The sequence below is a fragment of the Mastomys coucha genome, unplaced genomic scaffold, assembly GCF_008632895.1.
Source record: "Mastomys coucha isolate ucsf_1 unplaced genomic scaffold, UCSF_Mcou_1 pScaffold12, whole genome shotgun sequence".
NCBI lineage: Eukaryota > Metazoa > Chordata > Mammalia > Rodentia > Muridae > Mastomys > Mastomys coucha.
This window is the reverse complement of record NW_022196894.1, coordinates 95,943,162-95,954,787: the sequence shown is the minus strand read 5'-3', so window position 1 is coordinate 95,954,787 and position 11,626 is coordinate 95,943,162. Positions and strand designations below refer to the sequence as shown.

The 11,626-nt window shown below is 49.4% G+C and overlaps 1 protein-coding gene across 1 annotated transcript in view; it reads left to right on the top strand.

Annotated features, from left to right (window-relative positions):
• Positions 1 to 7,404, top strand: part of Tmprss2 (transmembrane serine protease 2) — a 37,401-nt gene extending 29,997 nt beyond the window's left edge. Inside the window, exons 8-14 of the mRNA XM_031364839.1 lie at positions 629 to 672; positions 2,112 to 2,286; positions 3,593 to 3,768; positions 4,183 to 4,278; positions 4,963 to 5,105; positions 5,536 to 5,688; positions 6,556 to 7,404. Of these exons, the coding sequence (XP_031220699.1) occupies positions 629 to 672; positions 2,112 to 2,286; positions 3,593 to 3,768; positions 4,183 to 4,278; positions 4,963 to 5,105; positions 5,536 to 5,688; positions 6,556 to 6,567 (799 nt within the window). The 3' untranslated portion in view covers positions 6,568 to 7,404. The remainder of the gene's footprint in view (positions 1 to 628; positions 673 to 2,111; positions 2,287 to 3,592; positions 3,769 to 4,182; positions 4,279 to 4,962; positions 5,106 to 5,535; positions 5,689 to 6,555) is intronic.
• The last annotated feature ends 4,222 nt before the right edge of the window (positions 7,405 to 11,626 follow it).

Genomic DNA, 11,626 nt, shown 5'->3' with positions numbered 1-11,626 from the left:
CCCCCCCCCCCCCCAGTTTAGATTTTTAAAACACTCATGTATGAGATATCTTGGGGCTGGGAATCAAATCTAAGGACAGAATTCATTTATTGTATGTATTCCCCTATTTATTAAAATTTATTTAGTCTGTGTATGTGGTAGGGGTGCTGTCGTGGCACACATGCTGAGGTCAGAGGAATCAGTCCTTTCTATGTGGATTTCAGGGATTAAACTCAGACTTTCAGATTTGCAAGCAGGTATCCTTACTGAGCCATCTCTCTGGCTCTTGAGTATGTCTTATATGGATAAACTGAAGGTCATTTAAATTACAATCTAGCATGACTGTGACACTTACCATGTGGTTAGGGGCTTCAAAGTTTTAAGATTTTGGCACAGTGCAGATCAGGGATCAACCTGGGTTGTTGTCTTATCCTACCTGTTGAGAAGAGGCAGAGAGAGGGTAGGCATGACACCCGAGGTTGCCTAGCTGGACTCTGAGTCTGGTATTCTGAACCCATTCTTTGCCACTGTCTTCATGCAGGTCTAGTCCTACCAGTAGGGTCATTAGTAGTGGGCAGGAGGCAACACTAGGAGAAGACAGCAGTGTCTCTCCCTGCCTGTGGTAACCAGAGTTCTTCCTTCTTTCCAGTGACTCATGTTCATCCCGCCTGGTGGTTTCTCTGCGCTGTATAGGTGAGTGAGTACTTCCCAATGGCGCCTTTCTATGCTTCTGAGTAGGATCCAGTCTGTGGTTTTGGAAACATGTCCCTGGGTCTTGGGATATGGCGAGGGAAGGCCTCCAGGAACCAGCAAGGATATGCCTTGAGGCTTCTTGCTTACACTAGGATCTCCATTTTGAAATTCTGCTGCACTGTAGCTAGACACTGACAGGCCTTGGTTTGAGGTGCCACAGTGCATAGGGGACCTTAGTGGATCGTTCTCCATGAAGCAGAAGGATGGTTAGCAAGTCGTGTGTGAGCATGAAGCCTCAGCATCAGTGACCCTGCCTAGGCCAAAGCCAGAGCAGTATCATTTGGTCTTCCATGGACATAGCTTCCTGAGGAGAGCCTGACATCAAGCATGCCTCCATGCTTTCTGCCTTCCCTCAGGAGCTTGTATGGTGGCTAGCTGGGGTCTCCTTCTCCCTCTCCCTCTCCCCTCCCTCTCTCTGTGTGCATGTGTGTATACATGAATTACTCATGGACCCTCATACTAGGTAAATATAGATACCCGGCCTAGGCCTGGCACTTGAAGCCCACACTTTAGCAATGGAGCTCTGAATCTCCTTCAGGCCCCCCTATTGCACAGCCAGGAGGGCACTGTTGTTATCCCCTTTGCCATGTGCTTATGGGTTCTCACAGCCACTCACAGAGGTGTGGTTGGCACTCAAAGGATGCTTCTAGAAGTTCTGTCCAGTACTGTGCTGAGATGCACAAGGCCTGCTCAGTTAGTAACCCCCACACCAGCCACTAGCCCTGGGGGCCTTCCAGCACACTGGGAAGTCATATCATCTTGGCTTCTCTCCACTGAGAACTTGACCTACAGCTGGGAAGTTTCAAGAGCTCCCTCTTCAGACCAGCAGGGGCTGTTCACCCTGAAGTCGATCTCATCCCTGCTCAGCAAAGAACCCCTGTGTCTAATTTCCTGGGGTGGGGTGGTCAGCTTTCATCTATCCTGATCGCCCCTCACTTATGGACTCACCTCACACATGATCTCGCCTCTCGGCTCACCTTTATAACACTTGCCTCCTCACTCACTCTCAGCTTATCTACTTCCCTCTTCTTTGCTCAGAGGTCTGGGGGTTGGGGTGTTGAGCATGTCAATCTCCCCGAGAAGCCTGTTATCCAGGTCTTTCCTAATCCTGTCAGAGATCTGACACAATCAGGTAGCACTAAGAATTAGCCCGTGTTCCAGCCAGGGAAGGAGTGGCCCCTTGGGGGACCTAGGTGACCATCTACTTGCCACTGGCTTATTCACACTCCTAATAACAAGGAAACAGAGGCAGCCATGACCCCACTGCCTGGTGAGGCCAGGGAAAGGCGGCTGGCTGGAGCACGTATGATTGGCTTTGTACTGTCCCTGGTGTCTTCTGTTCTGTTGACTGACACCTGACATATGTTTGTCACCCTCAGAATGTGGGGTTCGCTCACATTCTGTGAGACGCCAGAGCAGGATTGTGGGTGGATCGAACGCTGCCCCAGGAGAGTGGCCCTGGCAGGTCAGCCTGCATGTCCAAGGCATCCATGTCTGCGGAGGCTCCATCATCACCCCTGAGTGGATAGTGACGGCCGCCCACTGTGTGGAAGAGTATGTCGACCTTCTGTGAAGTCTAGGGTAATAGAGTGGAGTCACATGGTCCAGACTTTTGGGTTTGGAGTGTGGCTCTGCCACCATGGGACCCACACCAAGCTGTGTGGAAGCTCCCATGTTCTGCTGGGGTAACAGTGCTGCTGGGTGAGGGACATGTGCATAGAGGTGCACAGCCTCATCCACTCATTACACAAATGCTCCCATGGTGTCTCCTGCTTGCTGCTGCATCCCTGCCTGGGATAGAGATGACTCTCGGCATCCCTGTGACTAGATATGCTTCATCTATAAGTTTGGAAAGCGCCTGCTCTATCAGTCTCATTTTTCCTGGATGCTAATCTCAGGGCGAAACCCACCTTGACAGCATCCCACTACCCTAGTAGGTTCTCTGGGAGTCTCTGCCTTGGCATTGTCCTCGCAGGTGGGCAGGAAAGTTGGCAACAACCATACTACATAGTGTCAGCTCTTGCCAAAGACATTGTTCCCATGCTGGTTTTCTTTCTTACTTCTTCCATCCTTCGTCCATCTTTTTCTTTCCACCTCTTCCCTCTCCTTTCTTCTTTTCCAAGGGTTTTATTATGTAGCTCAGGCTAACCTCAAATGAATAATTATGTCCCAGGCTCCTGAGTGTTCAGGTGTAACCCACTTACCACAAAATCACCTCTTTAGTAGATTTTGGGCACTTGCTGCCTTAAGTGAGCCTCGGCCTGGCTCAGCTCCTGGCTCGGCCATTCTCTGGCTGTGTGGCCTTAGACAGACGACTCAATGTCTATTATTACCACACAGGAGTGCCCTTCTCTTTTTCCTCCCAGGCACTGCTGGGAAGTTAGGGAGGCTCTCTCTTCAGGAAGTGTACCTTCCTTCCTCACAAATCCCAGATTCTGAGGTTCCTCTGGAGGTTGAAGCTAAAAGTTCCAAAGAAAAATCCCCAGAGGAAAGAAAAGCATGGTCAATATAAGACTCCCACGTATGCCCATCGGCACTCATTTATTAAGAACCCCTGTGTCAGTAAACTCTCTGGCATATAAAGGTTAGTGAGACCCCAGTCTTGTTGGAATGTGATTTCAAGTATCACAGAAAGGTGCCACTCTATTTGTAGGCTGGTGCAGAAGATGGGAGAAGGGACAGAATCCTTGGGGAGCCATTCGCCTGTGGGGAGGTGGGAGGGAAGTGGGAAGCTCCCTGTCCCTCTGTGGCTTGAGTCCTCACCTTACCCTTGGACTCAGCATATGTGTTTTAAAGACTGTGAAGGGAACCCCTCACATCTGTGGTCCTGAGTCTCCATGTCTGTCCTTCTGTCTCTCAGACCCCTTAGCAGCCCGAGGTACTGGACAGCATTTGCAGGAATTTTGAAGCAGAATCTCATGTTCTATGGAAATAGACACCAGGTAGAAAAAGTGATTCCCCATCCAGGTTACGATTCTCAGACCAAGAATAACGACATTGCTCTCATGAAGCTGCAGACGCCTCTGGCTTTTAATGGTATGTGAGACTCAGCCCTCTAGAGGGCAGAAGCACCCCCTGGTTGTGTGGGTCAGAGCTGGCTTCAAACATCACTTAGTGTTCCTGGGGGACAACATCCTCTCCAGCTGAGGCCATCTGGTTGATAATTTGTAAAGATTACTACTAGTTTTAAAAGTGTTTAAATTTATTTGTTTTTTAACTTTTATGTGCATAGGTGTTTTGCCTACGCCTACCACTTGTGTGCACCACTTGTGTGCCTGGTGCCCGCAGAGGCCAGAAAAAGGGTGTCAAATTTCCTGAGACAGTTGTGGGCCACCATGTGAATGTTGGGAATCAAACACGGGTCCTCTGGAAGAGCAGCCAGTGCTCCTAGCTATGGAGCCATCTCTCCCAAGACAACTGTTAACTCACCTTTTGTTCTTCTTCTAACAGATGTAGTGAAACCAGTGTGTCTGCCAAACCCAGGCATGATGCTCGACCTAAACCAGGAGTGCTGGATTTCCGGGTGGGGGGCCACCTATGAGAAAGGTGAGACTTTGGGTCACACAGGATGGGACATTGATTTCCACAGTGGGACCTCTTCGTTTGAATCCCAGTTCGGTTATTCAGTGGCTTTTGGCTTTGGACAATTTACATAAGCTCTGTATCTTGCTTTCCTTATTCGATTAACAGAAAACATCAAATTAGCCCTACCTAGCACATAGGAAGAGGGCTTGGTATTTTGATGGACTGAGGGAGTATACTGGTTATTTCCTCATTCCCATGATGAAATTCTTGACAAAAGTAACTCAAGGGAGTTACTTAGCTGACTGGAAGGAGGTCTTATTGTCCACAGTTTGAAGGCACCGTCCATCATTGTGTGCGGAAGGCACTGTGATCATTGTATCAGGAGCACAAGATGGCGGTCACTTCTATATATTCAGGACTCAGGAAGAGAGAGATGAATGCTGATCCTCAGCTTACTTTCTCCATTTTATTCAGTCTCAAACCCCCTATATTTAGAGCTTTTCCCCTCCTTGATGTACTCACTCTAGAAATTCCCTCCTAGACATGCTCAGAGGTTTGTCCCCTAGGTGATTCTAGAGCCTGTCAATCAATGTTAACCATTACATGGAGGGAGGAGGGGAGAGAGGTATGCGCTCATCTGCACGGAGTATGGGCCTCTTGAGGATGATGTTCACAAGAGCTGTTGGCTGATGCCTCTGTTGTTAGGGAAGACCTCGGACATACTGAATGCTGCCATGGTGCCTTTGATCGAGCCCTCCAAATGTAATAGTAAATATGTATACAACAACCTAGTCACACCCGCCATGATCTGTGCCGGCTTCCTCCAGGGCTCTGTGGACTCTTGCCAGGTAATTGTGAGTTTTTAATTTCATCTTTGAATATGCAGTACCCACCGAGCCCCTGTGAGACATGGGGCTCTGCTGGGATCAGAGATACCTCCCAGGGACACAGAAGCAGCTGGGAGCAGCTGTGGGGAGGGAATGTGGCCACTAGCAGGATTTATACCTCTGGCAGAAACCTGTACTGTGCCCATGATGATCTCCAGAGAAGCTTTAGCTTGGCACAAGTGTTACTGTGGCTGAAGTGTGTTCTGCCATGCATTTGCTAACTGCAGCTGGCGTGGACCCATGTCACCTTTTGGATTATGTCTCTGTGAACACTGCCTCCTGCAGGGGAGACAGAGCCACACCCTTTCTCATATCCAGAGACTCTGTGTCCTCTCCACGCGTATCTTTTAGTGTGCCCTTTTCCTTCTCAGTAACTTGCTCTGTTCCCTAGGGAGACAGTGGAGGGCCGCTGGTTACTTCGAAGAATGGGATCTGGTGGCTGATTGGGGACACGAGCTGGGGCTCAGGCTGTGCCAAGGCATACAGACCTGGAGTATATGGGAACGTGACAGTATTTACAGATTGGATCTACCAGCAAATGAGGGTAATTTCCTCTATTCCTGGGCTGTCCATCTTCTTGAGCTCAAGTCGTGGGTCTGGGAGGAAGCAGACACTTTCATGGCCTGAGCTTCTCTTGTATCACCTTTCACCCCTCTGTTCCAGATCCCCCCATCCCTATGATTTCCCAATCCCTCTATACACCCATTCCAGGCCTATGGCCTGCATACCTGGGGGGAGGCACTGTCAACCTCACTGGCCTTCCTGTTAGCACTGATGGCAGAGCTGGACTCAGAACCTCCTAAGCTCCCCATTTTAGTGCAGAGACAGCAAAGCCGGGCACCTACCCAGCCTTCACCCACACACATCCTTGGGTGATGGAATAGTGAGAACGCTACTCTTCCTCACAGGGGTCTCTTAAGGGGCATTAAGTTCATATTCAGAGGGAGGTGGCTAGAGATCTCAAGTCCCCAACTTGAGGTTGCACAGCAAGGAAGAAGCCCAGGAGTTCCTGTGGACCTACCTTCCCGGCTCATCAACACAATCTGTTGGATCTCCAGCCCCTTCCATCCCAGGGATCAAAATGATGGTTTGCTTAGACATGAACTCGTAGGAGGGTTTCCTAGGGAAAGAGCATCTCTCCTAGTATCTGTCTAATAAAGAAGGAATGGGACTGAAGCCCATTCAGACTTCATTGTCATGAAGCCTGAGCATGTCAATGCAAGTGACACCTGGGTTCACCATGTCACATCTCTTGAGGGGAAGTCCTCCTAGCAGAAGAAAAGGTGGGGCCAGACAAGTCCGACTATGCTGAGGGGCAAAAAGAGGAGACTAGAGGGAAGGGCAGAATGGAGGGCACTGAGCTTTCTCTGTCTTAGGAGAATAACCTCATCTCTTCTTCCTGTTTGCACAGGCGAACAGCTAATCCACGTGGCTTCGTCCCGACTTCCTTTGTCTTCAACAACCTTCTGCAAGAAAACCGAGGGACTGATTTTTAACTTCCTGTGCACAATGTACTTTTATTAAACAGTGACTTGTCTGACTGTGCTCCTTGGTCCTGTGCGGGCTTCAGTGCCCCACCCCCAGGCCACTTCTGCAGCTCCCACCAGAAAGGATGACCAGATCCTGTTGGGTTTGGCCGCATAGGGTCAAATGCAGAAGAGGGTGGCACTCTTATGCTGGGAGTTTCTTTTGGCTCATTCTCAGGCCTTTTTTTGGATGAGTAAAGACTATGAGCTCTGAGTAGCCTGATGACCTGAGAAAGAGTAGGGAGGCCAGGCAGGACCTTGGGCCCAGGGACAGGTCCCTTGAGAGTGAGAGCTACCCAATTGCCTGTGGCCTAGATCCACTGTGCAGTTTGGACTGGTCATGCTATGATGAATTCATTACCAGCCTGGGTGAACATGGCTGGGAGTAAAAGGCTTGCTCTACTGCATGTTGACATGACAGCCATTTCCAAGGGTGACTGAGCCTCTGCCAGGCTGAGGGTCTAGGCAGAGCCCTCAGATTGAGAAGCTAGGGCTGACACGTCCCTTGGGTGAGCTCTACATGGTGTCATTCAGTCTGGTTCTTGGCTCCCCACCACTGTTTCTCTCAGCCTCTCAGAGCCTGAAACTTACCTCTTAGGTTTAGCTACAGGCAAGGCCTAGAACCTGATGGAGCCTGTTTAGCTCAGCTAGGAGGCTGAGGTCCGACAGCATCAGGGACTTGTGATTCCGGTCACCTTGCTTCCGGGTCGCGTTTCTTCTATTACTACCTCACCGCACCTGGACACTAGTCTGGATGAATGTCTGGAGTTCACCTGCCATTCGGACCGTGTGATTGTGCCTCAGACATTAGACCTCTTCCGGATGGTTAGGTTGTTCTGTAGACTGGCAATGGGATTAGAAGTCCCTAGCTTGAGACTAAGATGAAAAAGAGGAGATCATTGTCTTCTGTCCTCTCGTTGCCCTGGATTTATCCCAGGAAAGCCATGCCAGAATCACCAAATATGAAGTATGAGTGTCTTACCTATGGTGAGGCTCTGCCCCTTTCTCTCTGCCTAGTTCTTCAGAAGGCAGTGAATGGGTCATAGCTGGGACTCCATCTTTACTGGGGAGGGTCTCACACCCAGGGAATGGTTACCACTCCATGTAAAGAAAAACTCCCTCATGCTTCCTCTGAAAATAACACTCTAGGGACCTTCTTAGATGCCATGAGGTACCTACTTACAGACTAAATGTGCAAGCACCTTGAAGTGTGAGAACATGTCCCCTCCTTAGCTCTGCCTGTCTTTGCCATTGGTTGGTTATTTCCTGCTTTGTGTCTGTTCTGAGCTGTGAGATTCCACTGTGAAACAGATGAATAAAGTATATAATTCTTTTCATTACTCGTCGGCTCTGTAGTTGTATCCCCAGGGCACGGCCAAACTACTGTTCCTAGTTTGGGAAGGGTGTCAGGGCTGCTGCTAGGTTGGGGACTGATGCTGTCAGAGCACTACCCCAGAACTGCCAGGCCCTGGTTGACGCCTGTGCTTGGACATAGTCTTCCAGTGACTTCTGCAAGAGCCTTACCAGCTCCCCAACACAGTCTCCCAAAGTCTGACTCCAAGAACCACAATTAACACCAGTCCATCCCATCTTCTCCTTAGGCCTCTCTCACAGCCCCTCGGCCCTGAAAAAGAACAGTCTATTTATGTCAGCTGACTTGCGGAGGCCCTTAGCTCTGGAGACACACTTCCAGGCTCCCACATCGTCAGGCAACCTGACCTAGACTAAGTCCAGCATCCATACCCTGTTGGTTCTTCCCAAAGTCCCAGATGGTTCGTGGTAACAGAGATGCTGCCTTATACAGTGTACACTTCTCTTCCCTGTAGTTGGGACTATGGACAGGAAAAGGATGGATGTGGTCTTCTACATAAGAGCTAAAAGCCACCCTGCTTGGAGTTCTCAGCACACATGTGTTTCTGCTGTGGCATCATTCCCCCTTCTTGTCTTACCTTCCAGCAGGACCGTATGTATAAGACCAGCACGAGGATAGCCTCAAATGCTACAGAGATTGACAGAAAAGAAAGGCGATACATAGATACATAGGAGGTAACTTTGACCTTATCCTTCTACCTCTAGAGTGCTAGAATCAAAGTCATGTATTACCACACCTGATTTTATGTGGTTCTGGGGATTGAACCCAGAGCTTCCTGGGTATTAGGTAAGCACTGTACTAACTGGGCTACATCTACATCCCTAAACAGTATATCTAAGATACCCTGTAGATTCCTCACCGATGAACCCACATCTGTCAGCCTCATATCTCAGCCTGAACAAACCTTCCCTAACATGTTCCCATTAGCTGCTTCTGCCATATGGGGCTGAGGATACATTACAGACATGGAGCACAGTGTGTGGGGCTTACAGCAGCAAAATTATGATGAAAATGCAAACATGCAAAGAAGCCAACTTACGGCGGTAAATTGCTGGGAGAAGGACTTGCCTCATCGTGTGCTGGAATGGCAAATGAAGTGCTAGCTACTAAATGCCACTGGGACATGCTCATTCACAGCTGCAGATTCCTGCCTTGGGGATACTACAATCAGATATTGAGGACAGCGGAAGCTGATGCTGGTCTAACGTGCTTCCATGGGCAAACAAGATGGCATGTTTCCTTCTTCCATGTCAGGAAATTCCGTCTTAGGCAGGTTCATTGGTGCACGGTGCTAACTTCACTTGAAAGATTAAGCCCAAAGCAACAAGACAAGGAAAACACTGACGTCGGTGTAGTTAAACAACACTATTAATTTTCTGGGTATAACTTAACCCAGCCTCTCATTAGAGTAAAAGTCAGCATTGGCAGCTTCTCATAGCTAGGCAAGGAGTTGAACCCAACCTTGAAATGATCACTGGTTAGCTGAATTCGGGGATGGCAGTTTTGCCTGAGCTCATGTCGCTGAGGTTCTCCTGTGATCTAGGTCCCTGATTTCAAAGCTGTTTTCCATTCAGGCCAAGGTTGTAGTTCCAGAGGCACACCTGCAGTGCCATTCTGTCCAGCCACAGTGTAGAGGAGTGACTATGTGGCATGATACAACCCAGGCTCACGTGGGTGAGTGCAGTGTTTGACAAGGGCTTTAAAATCTCTGTACTTGGAAAGAAGGCCTGAGAACTTCCTTAGGGAGCTTCTGACTCATCCTAAATACATCAGCCTGCAGAGGTGGTATTTGAGGCCCAACAAGCTAGAACAGTAAAGCATCCTCTATGGGAACAAAGGGGACACATCACTGATAGGCAGTTTCCTGCCTGGCCTGGATACAATTTGAGTCTGAGAGGAGCACAGCTGGGATGCTGGCTTACCAGATCCCTTGTCACCTGGTATTGGGCTACACTCACATCGACTTCCCTCCTTGATACCAGGTTTGTTGTGGAGCTCTGCTGGCTGTCTAGTGGAAAGTATATGCTCCACTTGAAGAGGATGTAGAGAAAGCAGAAGGCTCTTCTCATTGCAAACATCATGTCCACAAGACCTCTGAAACAAAGCTCAATGGGTACCCATCACACATGGGTTGAGCTCCTGAAGGAGGCCAGCCCCAGTGTTCAGTCTACTGCAGTCTGTTAATATCTGTCTAGGCCTTCTCTCACTCCCCTTATCACACGAAACGTCCCCACTCTGTAGTATTCACCAAGGCCCATTTTATAATACCATCCTGGGTCGAGAGTCAAGAAGATAAGCTACAAATTCTAACATCCTGTCAGGCAGGTGGTACATATCAGGTGACAATAGCTTGGACATGATTGTAATCCTGGAGGCACTGATGAGCTTTGGCCTGAACCTAGCTCTCCTAGTGCTAGAATCTCATAGAGGGGTCCCAGAGCCCTCACTGGGTTCTGACCACAAGGATAGGGTCTGGGACACTGGTTCTTTATATCCCAAAAGGACCATCCTTCTGGCTCTTTGGGAGAACCACACCCAGAAGGCTACATAAACTCCTCCTTTATAGCATAGACTCTCACCTGCTGCCTCACCCTCTTATATCCAGGGAACCAATGCAGCCAGCAAGGTACATGTGATACTTGGATGTCTCTGACTGTTTCTGGTCCATCAGAATCTAATGTCCCTGTAAGCTGGGGCTAGGCCTGGGCATGCAAAACTCCTAAGGCACCAGGCTGGAAGGACACACACTTGAGTCAGAGATGTTTAATTCTCTGCCCACCATATTATCCCAGAATCTTCTGTGATGAGAGGCTTGGGCACTTCAAGCTCCAATTCATAGTTAGCCTCTGGGAGGTCCAGTGACCACAGGAATGACAAGTAGTCAGTCAGCTCTGGAGAGGCCTATTGGTGTCACCCAGCCCAGGCTGTGGAATTGTACATGGACAGTGGCCATTGTCTTCCTAGCATCCTTGAAAGCATATTCTAGAACCTCCCAAAGTCCGTGATGGTAGAGTTTCAAAGGTCAGAAGACATGTAGGGTGGGATCTGTTAGGAGGGCACATGGTGGCTAATCAACTGCCCAGCTGCTCTCTCTAAGAGTGGGCTATGCAAGGTGCTCTTGAGGCAGTCAGTTTTTCTGGAAGTCTCACTGTGCCTCGTGGCCTTCATCATGTTTCTTGGAGAACGTCCCTCAGCTCCTTGTTCCTCTCCCTCGCTACTGGGGGGCATCTTCTCCTTCCTGGGCCTGGCATTCCTGAGGCTTCAGTGTTTCAATGGACCTGATGTCAAGGCCTCAGTTGGGCATCTGTCCTCAGCTTGTGCTGTGACCTAAGGCTTCTTAAACTTGAAGTCAGGAAGTGCTGTGTAGATTTGGAGCTGGGTTCTGGGAGAGTCAGTCTGAGGGTTAGGGGCCATCTACTCCTCTCCCAGTCATGGAGGTACTCTGCAGCTCTACAGGGAGAGTACAGTTCCCTAGCTCACCTGGTCCTACCCTGGATGGTTTTTCTACCACGCTGTGCATACAGAACCTCCCACAGCTTCTGCTCACACTGAGACTGCTTTGTATTCTTGCAGGCCAGTGCTCA